Consider the following 22,650-nt stretch of genomic DNA (forward strand, 5'->3'; position numbering starts at 1 on the left):
TTTCTGTTTCCACATACTAAAAAAAGTTATGCCAAAATGCAAGTGACAATATTTTTGTTTCTGTCTTTCACATTCAAGAAAACTTTGTATTTTCTCTTCATGGTCCAGATTCAACAAAATAAAAGTAATCCAGTTTTCACAATGTAAACCTCAAGCAAAGGTAAAGAAGCTCTGAAAGCTGAAAACCTTTCTCAGGATTCACTGTCACTAATTTTACAGGTTTTTCCTGGCAAAAGGCAGAAGAGTGTTTTAAATATATTCCAACAAAATCAATATTTGTATAGCAGCTTTAAAAAAATCTAGTATTTTTTCCTACTTTAGAATTCAAAGGCCTGTTTTTAAAATGTTTTTTTCCTAAATCTCCAGACCTCATTTCTGAAAGTGTTTCTGTATTCTTACAAATATACCACAAATGATTGTTCTTAATAAAGTTTTAACCACTGTTTGACTCCTATTTTAGAATAAAAACTAGCAACATAATTATCATATTTTACATATAAAAATAGTTCTCTCCAGGGGTAAAAAGCATAGAGCCACCTTGGTCTTTCTCTATTTTTGTAATTAAAACAACACTCCCCAAAATGTGAAGAATTATTCTCTGTGTTGTATCCAAGCAGACAAAGATGTATTTTTTATTAGAAAGAAAGAAATAATAACACAAGTTATACCTGAAATTTTGAAAGACTCATTGTAATGAATTGGACTTGTTCAGTCTCTGATTGCCTGCCAGCAGTATAGCAGTCTCCAACCTACTTTTATATTGATCTGATAGCCTATGTGACAGTGCATGAAGGATAACCATCTGTGTCAGGTACAGCAGCAGGTGTCATATCCATTGAACTGGCTCCTGCCCTGATTACAATGAATCTGTTCTGAGCACCTGGCAACCATGACAGGCTCTTTCATCTCTATAAAAAACACCAACTCAAAAAGTTTACTGAATATAAATGGGAAACTCACCAGACAATGTCAGCTGATAAAGGCAGGAGTCGAGTCCACTGCAGACATACTATTTGGGTAAAAGACTGTTTAGACTTGTTAGAAGTTTCTTATCATGAATATGAGTACTGAGTGTCCATCTCAAATATTCCCATGAAGTACTGCTAGACTCTTGTAAGGCAGAATTTAAAGTCAGGTAATCAGCATGAGATAATAAATCCCATGTTTCTAAAATTTTAGGAGAATGCATTTCTACATGGGGCAATTGCCCACGTAAAACTGAGTAAGACAGCATGTCACTAGAAGATGCAAATAATGAATGCCCTTCAGAGTAATCAACCATTATGTCTATATATTGAACTTCCATAGGCAGAAGGTGCATATCCAGAACACTTGATTGAACTGTTTTGGAAAATATTTTGAGAGTCTCATCTGGATTGATCTGTAAATTTGTTTTGAGCTCAGAAGAACTATCTGCTATGTGGCTGGTAACTGGTTCTTGAAGTGCACCATTCAGCTGAGTATGTAAGAAAGTATCTTGACCCTTTAACCGAGACACGTCCATAATGAGATCATATAGATTTGATTCCAACAGTAGGATTGGTTTTGCCGTCAGCTTCTCGGCAGCAGTTAATTTTCTTGTCAAATCTTTGACTTCTTGTGAGTACATAATTGTTGAAAATTATGGTTCTATAAAGATGGTTTGTGAAGGTACAATGGTTATACAATCTGAATGAATACATGGAAAAAATAGTGTTCAATACTTGCAAGGACATAGACAGAACATATCCTTCTGTTAGGAATTTAACTGTACTTCCTTTAGTGGGATATGAGGACGACAGTTCTTTGAACTCCACTGATGATGCTATTTCACTAGCTGAAGAAAACGAATGCCCAGAAGTAATAGCAATAGCTCCCATTAGTGCAAACCAGCTGGTTAATATCATTGAGTTCATCCAGAATGTCTCATAAAAAGGGGACTGTTTGCTATGCAGAACTTGATCTGAAAATTCATCAGAGGGTTTTATTTCAGTCATAGAACACATTGTACATGTTTGGCTTAATTCACTTAAAGAATCAGCAGACTGTGATTTGATGTTTGAGAGTCTCTGGTCGATGGATGAAAAGATAATAACCAGACATTGAGCGGGAAGGGATGTTTGCATTTGGGCTTTGTGCATAACTAATGAGCTAAAGAAAGCAACCTGTTTTGAAATAAATATCTTAACAGGAGAATCGAGAGCTATTGAGGGGTTCAGTGAACTCCAGTGCTCTCCTACTGATGTTGAGAAAACAGATGACTGTTCTCCAGTACCCTCTTGAGGCAACCTAGAGAGAATTGAAGGTGCACTTGTAGAAGCAGTTGTAAGCAGGCATCCACTGGAGAGTAATGAGTAACTATTTAATTCAATCTCAACTCCTGGTATGCTACTAATTACCGAACTCACGTCTGTTGCAGATAAAGAAACAGTCTGATGGCTCTCTAATGATGAAGCTTGTGTTGAGTAAACAGAAACTGTCATTAAGGAACAACTGATAAATGGGGTCATATCATACTTATCCTGGGGAAGCAATCCTGACATTAAATCTATGGAAGTACCAATGGCCACATGTGGCAGAGGTGTGATGTCAGGCTTTATTTGTGCTGAGACTAGAGCAGCAAAACTAAGAATTTGTGGAGAGGGAACATCTGTTGAGCTAGCTAGCCTGAACATTGTTGAAGACTCTCCAGTGGCAATTACTTCTCCTAGTCCATTGCTTTCAAAAGATATGCTGGAGTTTAAGTTAGCCACATTAGTGGTCAGAAGAATCCCATAGCTGACAGTGTCTGTCTTTTTCAGACCTTTAAGGATAAAAAAGTAGAAAAAAATTAGAAGAAAATAAAAAATGAACAACTTTGGCCCTGGGCTGAATCTGCAGCAAATTGCACTGCCACCGACAAACCATTAATTCTCACCAAGGCATTATATAGCAGACAAATACAACTCCATAAATCATATTCTTAATAAAAGTGTAAGAGAGGTTTTAGTGACCTCAAGAGCTGAGTAAACGCAAACCCTCCCATTACTCACTTTCTGTGTGTGGGCCAGAGTCAGAAAAATGGCATTGCTCAGAACAGAAGTATTAAATTTTCTAAATCAATATAAAAATGAATGAATTACAAATCTTTGCCACTGAGAACTTCAGTGAATTAGTTGATATGATGTGTTGGAAGAATTACTGTTATATTTACTAATTGGATCTCATACCATTTGCTTATCTATATTAACTACGACTATTACCTACTTAAAAAACAAACAAACAAAAAAAACATAACGGCGACAAATCCTGAAATGATGAGCCTCTACAGAAAATCAAATGTTAAATAAAACTGCATTATCTAAATAAAACCAGGACCTTTAAAATGACTTACTTCTTATAAAAGTAATCACTTTGGGGGACACTTAAGTTAGAGGCAAGCAATTATAGTATTTAATATACAATGTCCAACATAATGTTTACTACCATTAATTAAATTAATAGATCACAATTTAGGGTGTGTCTCCAGTGCAGCTGGAGGTATAAGCTCCAGCACTTACTTTGATCAAGCTCGAGTGCTAAAAATAGCAGTGTAGCAAGGCATGCATTGGTGGCGGCAAGGACTAGGTTCCTGAATACTTACCTAGGGCCTTGGTCTGGATTACACTGCTATTTTTAGCGTGGCGGCTTGATCTAAGCAAGTGCATGTATATCTTCGAAGCTGCAAATTACACCTCCAGCTGCAGTGTAGATGTATTATTAGACATATGACAGTCAAAATAGACTCCTACCCTTACATTACTGTTCAATTTTAGAGAAAAGGTTTCCAAATTAGTGCAAGGGACTTTCATTTCTCTGCATGTGAAAAACACAGCTATAAACAGTTATACTGAACAAAAGCTTGATGATATTGTTGTAGAAGTTCTTATGTATAAAAACATTCCTAAGCAAAGAAAAGGATGCACTGAGTGAAGATATGAACTAGAAAGAGAAGGCCAAGGTCCCCATAGAGCAAGGCACATTATCTGCCTGCTGCTGACAAGCCATGGAAGAAGGGGAAGTTGGAATTAGGGTCAGAGAGAGCTGAACAGGATATGAGGCATACAAAATTGTACACACCAACAAAGCTAAATGAAAACCAAGTGATGAGAGAGTTCAATTTTCTGCACTGGTAGGACCGGGACAGGAAAATATTTTCTGAAAGAAAACACTCAACTTCCAATTATGTTTAGACAGATTAACTAAGGATGGTAAGATAGCTTACACAAGGAGAATGAGGTATAATAGAAAAAAAAGAGTTAAGATTTGGAAAACAAACAGAGCAGAGGAAAAGAAAACATTTTTGTTCTACACTGTCACCCATTATAAGGCACTAATAAAGAGACAAGTTTCAACATGTGGATTCTTCAGAGCTTTATTCATCCTGTTATCACCGTCTTACCTTGGGATAGCTGCATTGTATGAAAATCAGGAGTAGCCTGTTTAGACCAAATCCCAGTAGAAACAGATATTGCTGGAGTAAGGTCACTGTCTAAAATCTCAGTAGGGGGCACTCCGTCCATTTCAGTGATAGTTTTGTTGCTTTGGGGGATAGCAGGTAAACAGGTGATATTGTTTATTCCGTCATTGCAAAGAAACCCAGCGGAGCAGGTCTGTATTAGGCAATCATTGTAATTAAGCTCACAGCTTCGTCCCTGAAAGAGAATTTTTAAAAAGCCATTTTTGAAGGCCATTTGCATTTTCATAGTCACATTAGATAGTGCAAATTATTGCTTTCTTTTGATTTTAGAACGTACTTTGTTTATACTAGGCTTTAAGAACTTTCCAAAACTAATCTAATCTGACAGCAAATTTTGTCCAGCTAATTTCATGGCAAAATGTATCTTTCTTGATTTTAAAACAACAATGCCATTTTGTCTTCCTCTTAATACCAAAAACAATTATTAGTAAAAATAAAGATACATTTCATACGTAATGTACATTAGCAAATATCATGATAGTGTTGCCACCAATAATAAAGCTCCTTTTAAAATCATATTCTGTATAATGCAACAATATCCTGGTTGGTGGTTAACATACAATAATACAGAAGGTACTAAACAAAGTATTTATCTTTACACCAACCTGCATGTTTTGTTCTGATTCTATAATTACTTTATGTTCTATTGTCTGGCAATATTGATAGCCCTTTTATGCTTTAACTTGATTTATGTAGCCTGTTGCTGCCACATCCTCACAAAGCAGCTTGTAGCACACTGAAATTGAAGTTAGCTCTTGGGGAAGAAAGAATTGTGGTGTATGTCTAAATAGTCTCAGAATGCATTTCACTGTGACTCTCCATTTTTATAAACACGGTACCCAACCTTTGGGAAGTCTGAAATATCCATCGATCATATGTTCAAAATTCCTATCCACAATGCAGTTACAAAGTGAAGAATGAATGCAGTTTCTGGGATAGTAATTCTGTGTGTCTGTCTATAAAAGATATAAACTCCTGGGTAAATTAAATACACACGGGCACACAAACATTAAAGCCAGCTTTGGCTTTCTTTTTTAGTTCTGCTAGCCTTCCCTGTTCATTAAAAAACATACTTTCCAATGTTACTCAAGCACCTGGGAAAGAATGGGGACTTGGCTTTACAGGAACTGGGGATTCTTTTAGATGTGTTGTCCAATTGGATCCCATTTCTGGTGAGCATGAATTTCATGAGCATGTGACTGGATTCTTTTGGCCAGCAGTGTTCAGTAGGGCCACACTTTCTGTCTGGATGCCCTCACCCGAAGGCATAAAAGGTAGAGCCTGGCTAATTCTCCCTCAGTTCCTTTGCCAACACAGAATTCCAGAGCTCTAGGAGTCTGCAGAAGTGTGGAAGGAAGGTGGGTTGTTGGATCCATGTGAACAATACATCTTGGAGAACAATAGTAAGGTACATAATCATTTTTTCTTCTTTCAGTGATTGTCTATATAGATCACACCTCCCGGCTTGATGGTGGGAGCTAAGGAGTTCTATTTAAACAAGGATTGCAAGACAGCTCTACAAAAGCAGACATTCAGTCTGGAAGCCTCAACTAAGGAATAGTGCTGGGTGAATATGTGGACTCATTTCCATGTAACCATCCTTTAACTTTCTAAAATAAGAATGTTTCTTAAGGCATTAGTACAGGCTACCTCAGGGGAGTGGGCTGCAATGTATATACATGGATCTTACCTGGCTAACCCACAGCAGGATCTTATAGTTAAATATCCATTTATGCAGTCTTTGAGAAGATATGGCCTGAACCTTAATCTTGTCTGCAGAGGTCACAAAAAATCTAGGTGAGTTCCTGAAAGGCCATGTCCTACCAAGATAATATGATAGTGCCCCAACATATCAAAGATGTCTAGTTTAGCTTCCTCTTAATTTAAATGAGCTTTGGGGAAGAAAATTGGTAAGTAAATACATTTATTCAAATTAAAATCTGACTTGATCTTAGACAGAAACTTGGGCTGAGGCCTAAGAGTCACCTTATCTTTATGGAGTATCATGTAACGTGGACCATCCATGAAAGCCTGAATTTCACCTACGTAATCTCCAAGCTGAAGTTATGGCTGCAAGGAAGATAGTATTCATGGATGGGTTGTATAAAAATAGCTCACTAGGAGCTAACAGAGGAGGCCCATTTAGCCAATTAACACTATATTGAGGTCCCCGGGAAGTGGGGAAAATGTGAGCATGAGATCCTTGAAGAAGTTAGTAACTGTACAATGAGAGATACAGTATATGGCCCTAAATATGAGGGTAATGTGCAGAAATTGTTGCTAAATATACTCTTTATGGAGTTGATGGGAAATCTCAATTGTTTTAGGGCTAGTCAGTGGAACAAAACAGAAGAAATTTGATTGTCAAGGATATCAGGTGATTTTGAGGATGCTGAGATGGGATACTCCACACTGGGCCACAAGGGGTTAAGGAGCTGCTCTGGGTACAGCCAGCCCTGCCCCACCACACCTTCAAGAGATGCACAGACTGGAGGAAGAGTTAAAAAGGAGCAGAACAGCTTATTTGTGGACAGGCCAGGGAAGTTTACCTTGCAACTCCTGAGGAAAGGCCTGAGGGAAAGCAGGATTTCTCCCATCACCAGCTGCCTGACTGTCCCTCCCTGAGGGAAGGGAGGGCTTGCCTCTGATAGACCCTGAGAAGGAGACATAGTCCCCTCCCACATACTAACCCAGTTTATTTCTGTTAATTCCCCATGTTTTGTTTATTGACTACCCCTGAAAGGGAGAGACTTGGTACTGACCTGACCAGAGTGCCAAGGCACACGAGGAGGCAGCTGCCACCCCAAGATGGAGAGAGCTACCTTGCCAACCCAAGCCCAAGTGGTGAGCTGAACCCCTTCACACTCTCCTGTTACAGACTGCGAACTCTGATAGGAAGTGGCCCAGAGATTGACGTCTTAAAGTGCTCCTAGGTGTCAGACCCTTTTGTTACCTTCACAGGGCCCTAAGTCAGAGCCCAGTGGATTGGAGGGCCACAGCTCATCTACCAACCCCCCACCCTTCACATGTCCAAGGGTTACAGCCCCCTGACCACTAGGCAACTCTCCTCATGAGCAAAGACCATCACAGATGCCCAAATAGAAAACTTTTCCCTACTTTGCTATGTAAATCAGTCTAGTAAAGTTTTTTTTTAAATGTGTGTTGTTTATTTGTTTTTGCTATGAACCAGAATGTTTTGAACTTTAGCTGAATGGCTCCTTTCTGTGGCAGTTAATCATTTGGCATGTTGGCTGCCAGATGTAATGGTGAAGGATTTGGGTGCAGGATCTATCAGATTCTGTGAGACTGTCATGCAGCATAGCTAATGTGATTGGTGCTGCATTGGCAGGTTGGTCAGATTCAAGTACAAGAATTGCTTGGCCCATGCTAGGGCTAACATGATCACTAAGCCTCTGTATGATCTCAGTTCCCTGAGGATGCTAAGTACCAACAGGACTGACCAGTAGGTGTGCATCAGTCCGATTGACAAAAGGTATCTGAAGAAGGTATCTGATTTTCTAGAGAACTCTGAATGCATGGCAGGTACAGAGCACAATCTGATTAAGTAGATAGAAAATCCAAAACCAAACAGCCTCTTAAAAGAGTGGAGATAACCATACCCTTCATCCCTCATCCGTTGAGTTGGCACATGGCTGTGATATTGTCTGTCAGCACTTGGATTGTGGAAACCTAGACTGGGGGAAGGACGCTTTGCACGCCAGGCAGAAGGCTCTGAAATCCACAATATTTAGGTGAAGATAGGCTTCTTGTGGAGAATACGTTACCTGAATCTGTAGGCACTTTAAATGAGTCCCCATTCGTGAGTGGAAGTATCTGTCACCAGAGTCTGGGCAGAGGTGAGGAGAAGGGTACTCCCTTGAAAACCTGAAGGTGGCCTTCCACCAGTTTAACAAGGAGAGAACTTCCTGTGGGACTGTCATCTGCATGTCCATAAGGAAGTCTGGCAAACTGTGTCATGTAGGTGCAGGAAGCTATAAGACCGAGAAGTCTGAGGCATGCTCTTACTAATATATTTGGATGAGCCTTTAGATAGTTGACAAGGGCCACTATAGTTTGGAACCTTTCTTGTGGGAGACAAGCACTCACTGACCTCAGATCTATTATGGTCCCTATGGACTTTGTAATTTGAGTTGGAGTGAAGGTGGATTTTTCCCTTTTTATTTTGAAGCCTAAAGTAGAAAAGAGTCTTTGGATTACATGGCTCAAGCTGTGCACATTCTGGGGAAATTTATTGCAGATGAGTCAATGGTTGAGAGAGGCATAGACCTGGATACTTTGTCATCTCAAATAAGCTGCCACCATGGACAAACAATGGGTGAAAACCTTCAGTATTGTGGAAAGATGAAAGGGCATGATCATGTATTGGTAGTGAGTCTTTCTTACCCTGAATCTGAGCTATTTCCTTAGAGCTGGTTGTATGGAGAGTTATCTTGAAGGTTGAGAGACACAAACCAGTCTTGAGGATCTTACAAGGGGATTATAGAGTCACCAGCCTGAACTTGAAATGATGGATGAGCTTGTTGAGATGTTGAAGGTCCAGGATAGGGGGCCAACCCCTTTTCTTCCTTGGGATTAGAAATAATTGGAATAGAACCCCTTGCCCCAGAACTCTAAGGGCATTTCCTCCACTGCTTCAAGTCAAAGCAGGGATGCCATGTCCTGTTTAACAGTGTCTTGTGAGAAAGGTCCCTGAAAAGGGATGGGAAAAAAAGGATGGGTGGTAGGTAGGTCCTAGAATTGTATTCAATACCCTTTGCTGACAAACTCTAAGACCCACTGGTCCTTGATGATGCTCGCCCAAACCTCCCAGAAAGGTGCAAAGTGGTTGTCAAAAAGGGATTTGTGTGAGAAAAGGCATAGATCCTTTGTAGGTTCTACCAGGCTCTTGACTATGGAATCAGACCTGCTCCCAAGAGAAAGATGTGGAGTTCACGGCAGCTGAGGAATTGGAACAGGCTTGCCTGCATTGGGATCTCTGGTTCTTCCTTAGTGTTTTGCATGTTCTCTATGGTTTATAGTAGAATGGGATACAGGGACTCTGCTTGATGTCTGGTTTGCTTTCTCCTTGGGGATGAGTGTGCAAATCTGGAGAGCACAAGATAGTCCCAAGAGCCTTTTAACAAATTGAAGACTTTGTCAGCCTTGGAGTTTAAGAAGTCACAACCCTCAAAGACAAGATCCTCTATAATTGTTTGAGTCTACTTAGGTATCCTTGATGACTGGCATGAGGAGAAAGTGCACGCAGAAGTGTCAATCACATTGAAAGCAGTCCTCAGGGAAGTTTGAGCAATCATCTGCTCTTGAGCATGATCTATGATACGTGACCATGGCACGAGATGCAAATAAAAGTACTCAAATCACTTAGGGACTTGTTATGTCTTTTCTGCTTCTTTGGATATTATTGATATTGATGTTGGAGTCTGCCACAATTCCTTTGTAGGCTGCAACAGTCCCTCGTTAACAGGCATGGCAAGTCTACCAGGCATGAAATAGAACAGAATGTCTAGCTGATTTTGTGAATTCTCTTGCTCTAGCTCCAGCTCCATCAAATCTTGGAATGCCTTACAATCATCCATTGGACAAGGCATGGAGAGATTCACTGCCTCAGCAGGGGATGATGATAAAATTGCTGCTGGGATCAAATGTTCCTCTGCATCTGTTTGTTGACCCTCATTGCTCTCCTCCTCCTATTTATTTAGGATTGCTGAATGCACCAACTGATTTGTGTTGGGAAGGTCTATACTATCTCCTAGTGGAAGGAAATCTAACATTATAATAGGTTGGCAGTGCAACCTGGCTTGTGAGAATTGGGATGCATACCCCAGGGTGCCCAGTATGGTCATGAGTGATGATAAAATGAATATTGGACTGATGATCACAGAGAAGGATACCAGTGGGGCCTGTTCCTTATGAGATCTATGCCTTTTCCTGCTTAGAGAACATTTTCTTGAGTTCCTCCCTAATTCCCAAAGTGATAACCACAGAAAAGAAGAGTAAGCAGAGGATGATTCCCTTCTTAATAAATAAGGAGAAAATGAAAAGGAATACATCTTCTCCAGCAGTGGGGCTACCCTGTCTTGTATGGTAGAGTGTTCCTGTGTCTCTTCTATCCAGGAAGGGAGGTGAGTTGGTACAAATGCCAGAGTTACTGCTTGCATAAGTATGGTGATAACAATGGTGCCAAGAAGTTCAGGATGGAGATGCTGAGTACCAGAATGTTGGGTACCCAGAGTCCTGGATACCAGACAGTCAGTGCTGGAGGAAAATATGGTCCCAGATTTCACCAATACCACAGACATTCATTTCACTTTGGTTCCTATGTACCAGAGGGACCCATCTTAGGTCTTTGCTATGCTTTGATTTCAGAGCCTGAGACAAGTCAAACACATGGTGACTTTTGAGTCCCACTTTCATAGGCAGTGGGGGAGAGAGGTAGGGGGTCTATGTCTTAGCTCTGAAGGAAGACTTAGCTGCTCTGTTTGTCTCAGAAACTGACATATTTGAATGAGCCTGAGAGCTCTAAGATGAGCCACAGTTCACAGGATCACTCAGGGATGAAGCCTGTTCAAGCCTTTCTCCTGAGTATCTGAGGAGGCTTTCATGAACACTCTAGGAGGAATAGTTTAAGGCTAGCTTCTCTTGCTTTCAGAGTTCTTTTGGAAAAGGAACAACAAAGGCACACATATCATTCGTTGTTCGGCAGAGTAACTGCATCACAAGAGGGGCAAATTTTTAACCCTGGGGAATTTGTATCAGGCATAGAGGCTAGATCCCGATACCAGGAAAGTCCCTACCAGTAACAAGTCTTTTTTAAGCCAACAGGAATAAAAATAATCAGTAAAACTGACAACTATATTCTCTAGATCAGTGTTTCCCAAACTTGGGATGCCGCTTGTGTAGGGAAAGCCCCTGGCGGGCTGGGCCAGTTTGTGTACCTGCCGCGTCCGCAGGTCTGGCCGATCGCGGCTCCCACTGGCCGCGGTTCACTGCTCCAGGCCAATGGGAGCTGCTGGAAGCGGCGTGGGCCGAGGGACTTGCTGGCCGCCGCTTCCAGCAGCTCCCAATGGCCTGGAGCGGTGAACCGCGGCCAGTGGGAGCCGCGATCGGCCAGACCTGCGGACGCGGCAGGTACACAAACTGGCCCGGCCCGCCAGGGGCTTTCCCTACACAAGCGGCAACCCAAGTTTGGGAAAAACTAATCTAGATTAATATACTAACTATATATATGGGATTTGAGTCATGCATCATGCAACAGAAGTGGACACTGCCAAACATTCTGTCTCATACCCACACATGATTTAAAGGAACTGTGGAATGCTTGGACTGTTCTGATTTTTATATCTCTGGGTAAGGGAGGGTTGTGAGGGCATTCAGATTCCAGGCATGGCCCCAATAGACACTGCTGGCCAAAAGATTCTGAACTTGCATACCTGGGGTGCATGCTCACCAGAAGTGGGATCCATGTGGACAATTATCAGAAGGTGAATAGGAGTTTTTGGACTCATATGAAACAAAATTTCAATTCCAATTAAACCCTGATGGAATTAAAGGAATCTCAGAAAATGAACTAAAGAAAAAATAGAGTTAAGACTAACTTTAAAGCTATATTGAGAATGTCTCATCACAACGATAAAAACAAAATAACTATGAAGTTTAAGAAGTTTTACATCCTGCAACATATGCATTAGCAGATTGCATATTCATGAACTGCAGTTGCTACCAAAATCATCCCATAAAAATGTTGAGCCAATGAAAAGCTGACAGCAGGTATTTGAATCTAGTCAAGTCCCTGACAGAGGTGTGCCTTTTCACCTTCTGAGAAACTATGGAAAGGGTATAAATCTTTCTGAATTGAGATATGAACTCAGTAGTCTTATCTCAACAGTCTTGTTTTGTATCAGCCTATTCATTTCACCTTTTTCAAGCAAGCAAACTACAGCAAGAAGACTAAAAGGAAAGAAGCCGCAACATAGCAACAAGAAGAAGCAAGCTTCCAGCCTAGCAATGCATCTGCAAGAAGATGACATCACCAAGACTTCAGCAACATTGGTGAGACGGTGAGTGCAAAAGCACTACCAAGGGATTAAATTTAAACTATTCTTGTAAAAAAAATATGGCATGTTGAAATGCCATTATAATTTAAGATACTAACTTCACCTGTTAAACACCAGATTGTTCAGACTCTTTACTCCTAGAGAGGTGACATAAGCTAACCTTGATAAACAGAAAGAAGAAGTGGGATGTAATTTAAATTTAAAATTGGTAGTATTCACAGGGCCGGAGCAACCATTAGGAGACCTAGGCGGTCGCCTAGGGCACTAACATTTGGGGGGCGGCGACTGTGGCAGCTGGATCTTTGGCCGCCCCGGTCGGTGGCGGCATTTCGAGGGCAGGACCTTCCGCCGCCTCTGTCAGGGGCGGCATTTCAGGGGCGGGACCTTCTGCCGCCTAGGGCGGCAAAAAAGCTGGTGGCGCTCCTGAGTATTCATTAATTTGCCTGTCTCAAGACCACTTGTTAAGATGATTTGATTGTGTAAGAAAAATTGTTATTTCATTTGAGTAATTCTTGAATGGCTTCTTCTAAGTAACCAAGTTAACTAAGTTCCATGACCTGAAAAAAAAAATTAAGATCGCTTTCCTCTGCCCATTTATAAAATGATTTTATGTTACCCATGATCCCTAAACAGGAAACATCAACCCTTAAAGGAAATTCCCTTGCTCATCTATAAACTGTTTTGGTTATCTATGATACACTAAGACTAGTGATATGGGGAATAATATACTTTTTTCCTAACTTACCTTAGAGAATGGTATAGTATCTCTGTTGAAAGCTCTCCACAGAGAGATGTAAACAACAGACTGAGACTGAGATAATCATTGACTGCTTGTTTTTGTTTTTGTTTCATTGTCCCCTTTTCCTTTCTTTATTAATACATATTTATAATGAATAATTGTATTTTGCTTTTCTTTGATCATGACAAGATCCTCATGTGACAAAAATAATATAGGTCTGATCCCTGAATTAGCATTTTGAGAAACAATTATTAAGATTGGGCCTATTTCCTTTTTTTCCTCTAGATTGTTTTTTTTAGTAATTTCAGGGATACAATTATTTGGTGTTCGTCACCTGCATATACTCTTTTGCATCCCAGAAGCTATTCCATAATTTTACCCAGGATCGATGTCAGACTTACTGCCCTCCTGTTACCTGGGTCATTCCAGTTACTCTTTTTAAACATTAGTTTTTCACCAGTCCTCTGGAACATCCCCAGAGTTGAATTTGTTAAAAATCAACAGTAGTCATTCAGAGAACATCCTCAGCCAATACTTTTAATAGCCTTGGATGCCAGTTATCCAGTCCTTCTGATTGACAAATATTTAACTGTAATAGCTGCTGTTTTACATTCTTTCTAATTACTGATGGAATAGGAAGTATTTCCTAATAACTGTAAGATATGAATACATCATCATGCTTTTCCAGTTACAGAACAGAAATATTTCTTGACTATTTCTGGTTTTTCCCCCTGCATATTCAGGGCCGGCTCCAGCGTTTTTGCTGCCCCAAGCGGAGGAAAAAAAATAGCTGCAATCGGCGGCACTTCAGCGGCAGCTCTACCGCCGCTGCATCGTTCTTTGGCGGCAGGTCCTTCCTTCTGAGAGGGAGAGAGGGACTTGCTGCCGAAGAGCCAGACATGCTGCCCCTTCCCGTTGGCTACCCCAGGCACCTGCTTGCTGTGCATATTGCTTGATGATGTCACTGGACCTATACTAATTTATTTAGGATCTAAATTGTTCTCCATAAGGGCTTTCTGTCACCTCAGGGACAAAGCTCAAATGTTAAAGGAGATAACACCATGTTATGACTCGTTTGAATGTTTATGTAAACTCAGAAAAAGCTGCATTTTAAACTTTATCTTGCTTTAATTGTCTGTGTCACTTTCTTTTATACAATATTTTGGAAAATGAATATAGCCTTGCTTGTTATGATTAGTGATTTGTATAGAATATTTGATGCGAGTTTTTAATTGCCAATTGTATACTGCAACTAGTAAACACCATTTAGTTTAAAAGGCAACTAAATCAAAGAACAGGACACCTATCTTGTCTAAAACATAATTTGGCAAAGAGATAGTTTTATCTAAAACAACAGGCCTTGCAAAAGAATGAGATCCTGACATCAAGAGGATCTTAAGAACAAAGAGGAATCATGAGTGGGAATATGTTATCAGAATCATAAGACTAGGTAGTAAAATAGATTCTTTTGTAATCACTCTAAAATCTTCCTCCATGAAATCTTAAGAAAAACATTGATAGTTGAGAAATATTTTGTAGAAAACCTTTATTCATTTCCTAAATGTTCAGACGGCAAGCCATTGTAGAATGCATAGATGCAGATGTTAGCTAAATGCAAAACTTCTAATGTAATTTCCTAATATCATTGCAATGTAAATGGTAAAAATGCTTTATATTCCAAAATGGAATCTAATGACCTTCCTAAACTAACTACTAATGTGAAGAAGCAATTTAAATATAGAATATTTATATTAACAAGGAATTAATTAGCTACAGTATCTGGCAAACTCAAACAATTCCTCACCCAACTCAGAAATCATTTCTTCAAAAGTTGTTACAGAAACAACAACTTTTAAAATAATTATTTAAGGTAAAAACTGTCTTTAAAAACACTTAATTTTAAAAAGACTGTTTTGAGAACTAAAATCTCTTAAGACCTTTTTTTGCAATAAAAGTTCAATTCCTGTTAAACCCTGATTAAACTGAGTACATATTTTGGAAAACAGACTGAATAAAAAGAAACAGTTAAAACTAACCTTAAAACTTATGTGAGATTTTCCTGCCCCGGAAGGCAAAGACAATTAGAAGTGTGTTGCATATTCATTAAGCAGACTGCCTATTCAAGAGCTGAAGATGTCACCAAAACCAAACCCCAAAGGAATGGAGCTAATGAAAGGATGACAGCAGCCAGCTTGAATCTAAACAAGCCTGAAAGATATGTTTTCCTATAATTTCATGAAAATAGAAAGAAGCATATAAAACACTGAAGTAAGCACCTCTCTCACACACACTCCCTGCTACCCTACATAGACACACAATACTCATCAACTTGTCCTCTCTATTTCTATAGGTAAGCTGCCACAGACAGCGAAGAAGAATAAAGACACTATCAACAGAGAAACCTCAAGAAAATCAACCCAAGGATGACATCCCTAAAACATGGATTGAGGAGAGGAAATTAACTAAAACACTAGCAATGGATTAGATTTAAAATCTATTGTAGAAATTTATTGGGATTGGAAAATGCTCTTTTAACTTAATATATTAATAGTTTCTGTCATTAATCACCAGATGGTTATATCATGTATTCCTGGAAAAGCAGCAGAGGCTAAACACTGGTAAACAGAAAAAGTGGGATTTAATTGGATCTAAAATTCATAATATTTGCTAATTAGCCTGTCTTTAGACAGCTTCTTAAATGTCGTCTTTTCAAAAACTGGTTTAAATATTTCCTTTGATTACATAGGATTTAGTTAAGATTGTTTACTTTGCCCATTAATAAAATGTATAGGTTATTTATGATAACCTGGCATGATCCACATGTCCATAATATTCATTCACATTCACATTCATAAACAGTTTTTACTCACTAAGACTGGACTCACAATAATGATGGGAAATAATATCTTGTATATACCAAGAGAAAAGAGTCCTACTAAAGGCAGGCTCACTCTCAAAGATGTAATTTCTGTTAAAACTGCTCCACAAAGAGGCATACCAAATAGGCTAAAATGAAAGTACCAGATTCATTTGTGTTCTGTCATTTGTGTTGTTTAGTTTAATATTTCCTCTTCTTTTTTTGAAGAATAAAATAGCCCTTGTTAATAACTGTGATTATTTTGCTTAGTTTTAATTGTGGAATCCGTTAAGGCATCCACCCCACACTGATATATAAGGGGTTAACAGAGGCCTAGGGAGGTTTCATGGAGAAGCATCCAATAGGAGAGAGGCTGTGAGGAACAGCCAATCCAGGCCCAGCAGGTCAATATAACAAGAGCTGCAGGGGAGGGTGAGGTCAGTTGCTGCCTGGAGCTCAAAAAGGGAGGACTGGGTTCTGAGCAGGAATGGAAGTTAGCACGATGGAGAGAGCAGCTTCTGGCAAAGACTGGGGTAGGGTGAGAGGGAGCTCCTGGCTGGCTTTTAGGACTGACATGTTGAGGCCCTGAGGTAAGGGTGAAGGAGGTGCTGGGGCTGCAGGGAAGTGGCCCAGGAAAATGTACTGAGAAGTTGGAGGCCACGCAGCACGTGGCTGCCATCTTCAGGGTCCTTGGGTCGGGACCCAGAGTAGTAGGCAGAGCCGGGCTCCCCTCCACTCACCATTGAGGAATTGGCAGGACAGGAATTGGATGGCCATATTAAACCCTGGAGCACAGATGGTGTCACAGCTAGAGGGCCGTGTCGTGAAGAGAATGCTGCAGTCCCTGGAGTGACACAGGTCAGAGAATAGACATGACAGTGGGCAAGGCACCATGGGGGGAGGGCATACCAGCCTGCAGCGCTAATCCCCAAGATGGCCAGCAGGAAGCGCCAGAGTGGTGAGTGCAGCCCCACCGCAGTATGGAAAAGAATTCTGTGACTAAAACAGTGGGAGTCACATCCCTGAATTGGCACTAAGAGAAACAATTAGTAAGACCTAGTCTACCATTTAATTTTTCTAGACTAAATAATTTTAATAATTTTGGGGATAAAATTATTTCTCACTCAACAACACACACACACACATCTCTTAACCAGGATATTTCTTAACCAAATAAAATTATATCTTATGTGATTATCAAACTATGGGTTTTTGTGCATCTAATAAATCATTCTTAAACTGCACCCAATTATAATTAAAATTTTCATGATTAAATGTTTCCTCTGACTCTGTTTTGCTTATAATTCTTTTCAGCTTTGGGAAATGGGCCCTCTTTACCCACCAACTATATATAATATATATATATTATAGGTTGAGACTATATTATGAATATAATAACGGTCATACTAGGTCAGACCAATGGTCCATCTGCCCCCATATCATGTCTCTAATAGTGGCTAGTGCCAGAGGCTTCACAAAGAATGAACTGAACAGAACTGCAATTTTGAGTGATCCATCCTCTGTCATCCAGTCCTAGCTTCTGACAGTTGGTCCTGGTTAGGGCTCAGCTGGAGCATTATGTCCAATTTTGGTCAACAACCTATAGAAGGAAAGTCAAGAAACTAGAAAGGATCCAGAGGCAAGCAATAAAGATGATCCCATGGATAGAATGCAAAGGCTGAAGGAACTGGATATGTTTAGTTTGGAAAAGAGGAGACCGGGGGGGGGGGGGTTATGATAGTAGTCTTCAAATACTTGAAAGGCTGCAATAAAAAGATGGAGAAAAGTTGTTCTCTTTTGCCACAGAGTGCAGGATAAGAGGCAATGGGTGCAAACTACAGCACAGCAGATTTACATTAAATCTCAGGAAAAACTTCATCACTGTAAGAACTAGGAAAATGGAACAGATCGCCTAGGGCGGTTGTGGAAGCTCCTTCACTGGAGGTTTTCAAAAGGAGGCTGGATAGCCATCTATCTTGGATGGTTTAGACACAACAAATCCTGCATCTTGGCAGGAGGCTAGACTACATGACCCTTGCGGTTCCTTCTAACATTATGATTCTATGACCATCTTGGCTAATAGCCATTGATGACCTATCCTCCATGAATTTATCAAATTCTGTTTTGATTCCAGTTATATTTTCAGCCTGTCATAACTATAAAGGGAAGGGTAACAGCCCTCCTGTGTACAATACTATAAAATCCCTCCTGGCCAGAGACTCCAAAATCCTTTTACCTGTAAAGGGTTAAGAAGCTCAGGTAACCTGGCAGACACCTGACCCAAAGGACCGATAAGGGGACTTGATACTTTCAAATCTTGGTGTGGGGAAGGCTTTTGTTTGTGCTTTTTGTTTGGTGGTTGTTCGCTCTTGGGACTAAGAGGGACCAGACATCAATCCAGGCTCTCCAAATCTTTCTGAACAAGTCTCTCATATTTCAAACTTGTAAGTAAACAGCCAGGCAAGGCGTGTTAGTTTTTATCTTTGTTTTCTCAACTTGTAAATGTACCTTTTACTAGGGTGTTTACCACACTGTTTGCTGTAACTTTGAACCTAAGGCTAGAGGGGATTCCTCTGGGCTCTTTAAGTTTGATTACCCTGTAAAGTTATTTCCCATCCTGATTTTACAGAGATGATTTTTACCTTTTTCTTTAATTAAACGCCTTCTTTTTAAGAACCTGATTGATTTTTCCTTGTTTTTAGATCCAAGGGGGTTGGATCTTGATCCACCAGGGAATTGGTGAAGAGTCTCTCAACGCTACCCAGGGAAGGGAATTAACACTTTGGGAGTGGTGGCAGCAGACCAGATCTAAGCTGGTATCTCATCATACCATCCCCTCCATACATTTATCAAGCTCAGTCTTGAAGCTAATTAGGATTTTTGCCCCCACTGCTTCCCTTGAAAAACTGCTCTAGAATTTCACTCCTCTGATGGTTAGAAACCTTCATCTCATTTCAAGTCTAAACCTGTTGATGGCCAATTTATATCCATTTGTTCTTCTGTCCACATTGGCCAGGTCAGGAAGAGCAATGCAGGCAACTATGGGGCTCCTGGGTCCCTCCACCTTCCCTGGGCAGGGATCTGCAGGGCAGGGGCAAGAGGCTGCTTTTGGCCCTGTCCCACCCCTGCTCCCCTTCCCTGCTCTGGCTTCTGGCTTGGTCAGGGGTAGGGCCTCTGGGGGTAAGAGGAGGGGTGAGGACAGGCCCTTGGGGAGGACTCAAGGGGAAGAGGAGGGACAGGGCCTATGGGGGAGGGGTCCCAACCCTCTGCCCTCCCCCCCACTTTTGGGAAGGCTCTGACACCCTTGCTCCTAGAGGAAGCTTTCCTTGGTGCTCTATCCCATCTTCCATTCTTTGTAGGCGTCCTGATTTCTTTTAATTAACTGTTTGAGATGCTTGCTCACCCAGGTTGGTCTGCAACCCTTTTTGTTGGGATTTTTCCCCTTGCTTGGTGGGATGAAGGCTTCAGATAGTTTCTGCAACTTTAACTCAAAGTAATTCCAAGCCTCCTCCACATTCAGATCCTTAAGTTCTTTAGTGCAGTCCACTTCCCTAACTAATTCCCTTAATTTTTTTAAAGTTAGCACTTTTGAAATCAAAGACCCTTCTGGCAGATCTATTTTTGTTTATCCTTCCATTTAGTTTAAACTGAATTATCTCCTGATCACTCAAACCAAGGTTGTTCCCTACAGCCAGTTCTACGTGGTCTCCACCACTCACAATACCAAATCTAAAATGGCATCACCTTTTGTGGTTCAGCAACTATTTGGTGAAGAAATATGTCAGCCATCACATCCAGAAAAATCTGGGCCCTACTATTATTAGTAGCACTTGTCCGCCAATCAATATCTGGGAGGTTATAATCTCCCAAAATCATACAATTCCCAGTAGTATTTATTTCATTACGAACATTAAAGAAGTCTCTGCCCAATTCCAAATCAGATCCTTGGGGTCTGTAGCATATCCCAGGGGAGCCTCCAGTAGCTTTCTTCCCCAAATGATTTTGACGCAAACAGACTCTGTCTTATCCATTCCATCACTTCTAATTTCTTTATAGTCTACCTCATTATTAATATTCTATGCTACTTCACCATCTTTGCCTTTATTTCTGTCTTTCCTGAACAGCACATACTCTTCTATACCTGTACTCCAGTCGTGACTACTATTCTACCATGTTTCTGTTATCCCTATAATGTCTGCTTTCACTTCCTGCACCAGTAGTTCTAGTTTCTCCATTTTGTTACCCAGGTGCCTTGCATTGGTGCAAAGACATCTTATTTTTTGCTGTTTGGCTTTGCCCACATTCCTTGGTGAATTGTATACAGTCATTCTACTGCCAGTACTGCCTATCTGACTGTAAGTGTTGATATCAATGAAACTATCTTTCTTCTTAATGTCCATTCTCCTACACACTGCTATATCCTTTCAAACTTGATTTTCCTCCCTCTCAATGTTAGAATCAGGCATGAAGATTATATGGACATCTCCCCTGAGTTTCTAGTCTATTTCCCTTCCTACTCAAGTGGTGTCAATTCCATGAAAACAATCCTCTGTCCATGAATGCTTCCCCATGGTCAAACATCCCAAAGCCCTCCTTTATAGCACCACTGACTCATATTTGAAATTAGGTCAAACATTAATTAAAGTTCTAAGTGGCAGCAAACTCTGCACTGGTGCCAATGAAGTAAACCTGTAAACCAATGCTAATTAAAACAAACATTTATTTGTGAGGGACTGCTGTGCAATTTAAATTCAAAATTCAAGTTAGAAATTATGCCTACCTTAAAAAAATCTACTGGTCCTTTTTTATTTTGTGACATGATTTTGCTAAGGATATTTTACTTTAGGAAGTCTAAATTAGAGGCTGCAGCAAAGATAGGGAGGTAATGCCATCCAAAGTTATTTGATAGAAGAGTTTGAGTTGTAAAAGAATGAGTTCTGTAATCTAATTAAATCATTGGGAAGTCATATACAATAAACTATGAACATAATTCACTTAAATTTGTAATGGCTTCACTTTTTAAATGAAGATTCCTTCACTTTTGTTTTGAGTTTTTTTCCCCCTGAAACATTCTAGAAGCAAGCTTTCATGTAAAATGGTTATAATGCTTGTGTACCTTACAGGGATATTGTGAAGATTAGTTAGTTAATGATTGTAAAGACTTTTGATGAAGTTCGTATGCTACATGTATGATAAGCTACTATGTATGTATGTATGATTAGCCACAGAAATGACATTTTCAATGCAAGGATCATCCAGGAATCAAATAAAAATTGTGTAATAGTAAATGTGAATTTTTAAAACTAATTTGTAAATATCACATACTATTTTTATCATTATAAGTTATATTCTGGTAGCACCCTGGATGTGGGCACAAGGAGTGACATTTGACTCTTTGTTAGTGATTAGCAATAAGTGTCTAATTGTGATGGGGTTAAGGAGATGCTCTGGAGATGGGAAGCCACATGCCCTTGCCCCTGTTGGGCATGATCCCAGTAGAAGGACAGTTCAAAAGGGACCAGCTTAGCTCAGTCTGGACTGACCAAGCAGGGGAGCAGTTGGGTGCTGCTGCCTCCTGCAGAGAAGCCTCTGGTGCTCACAGTCAAACTGCTGTAGGACTTTCAACTGTGGCAGCCAAGGACAATGAGTTGCTACAGAGAGAGGAAGATGCTCTGGATAGTGACCTGAGAAGACCCAAGGGGGATCCCATAACACAGACGGAGGAACAGAAAAGGGGGTAGAAAGTGACCCAGAGAACATGTGTAAGGATGTCCTAGGCCATGTATCTGGACTATTATTTTGAAGGGCCCTAGCTTGGAACCTGGTGGGGCAGGGTGTGCCTGAGTTTCCCTACTCCATCCACTGACCCTTGACATTCAGCGACATGGCCATAATTCCAGGTTCTAGGCAAGGCAACCACTGACTCCCACCATTGAGTGGCACAGTCCAGAATATCACCACTAGGCCATACTGCCAGCCTTTGACTTACAACCCCCTTTGACAGTGATAAAGAGCGTCTTAGTGATGAAACCAGGGATGACAGCATCTCCTAGTGTGTACAATTATGCTAGTAAAGTTAGTGAAGAAGAAGGCCTAGGCTAACAGTATCTTCAAAAACTGAGCCTGGCTAGCCAAAATCTTTTTTAAGGCAAACAAGATCAGTATAGAATAGGAATTTGCAGTGAGTGATTGGCTGAGAATAATCAAGAACTCTGGCAATGCCTTAAAACTTAGTTCAAAAAGGTTAAACATACAAAGATATTCCTAGCACAAAGCTTTCTTAAATCTAATTACTGTAATAAATAGTGATTTCGGGATTCTGAAAGGAACAACTGCCCTGCATGACACCCATGCATCATAAAATGTCTTAATGAAATTCGAAGAACGATGTTGGATAGAAAACATGTTCCTTCACTTGGATAAAGTACTTTTTAAATTTAACAAAGTGAATGCTATTTAAATTCAATAATTTGATTTCAGTTATGTGATAAAGTATATTTGT

General features: G+C 40.3%; 1 protein-coding gene across 1 annotated transcript in view; it reads right to left on the reverse strand.

Annotated features, from left to right (window-relative positions):
* Positions 1-1,009: 1,009 nt before the first annotated feature.
* Positions 1,010-22,650, reverse strand: part of LOC135982590 (protein eyes shut homolog) — a 497,350-nt gene continuing 475,709 nt past the window's right edge. Inside the window, exons 20-22 of the mRNA XM_065589961.1 lie at positions 4,400-4,652; positions 1,754-2,782; positions 1,010-1,596 (exon numbers count right to left, since the gene is read on the reverse strand). Coding sequence (XP_065446033.1) covers positions 1,010-1,596; positions 1,754-2,782; positions 4,400-4,652 — 1,869 coding nt within the window. The remainder of the gene's footprint in view (positions 1,597-1,753; positions 2,783-4,399; positions 4,653-22,650) is intronic.

The sequence above is a fragment of the Chrysemys picta genome, chromosome 3, assembly GCF_011386835.1.
Source record: "Chrysemys picta bellii isolate R12L10 chromosome 3, ASM1138683v2, whole genome shotgun sequence".
NCBI classification, from domain to species: Eukaryota; Metazoa; Chordata; order Testudines; family Emydidae; genus Chrysemys; species Chrysemys picta.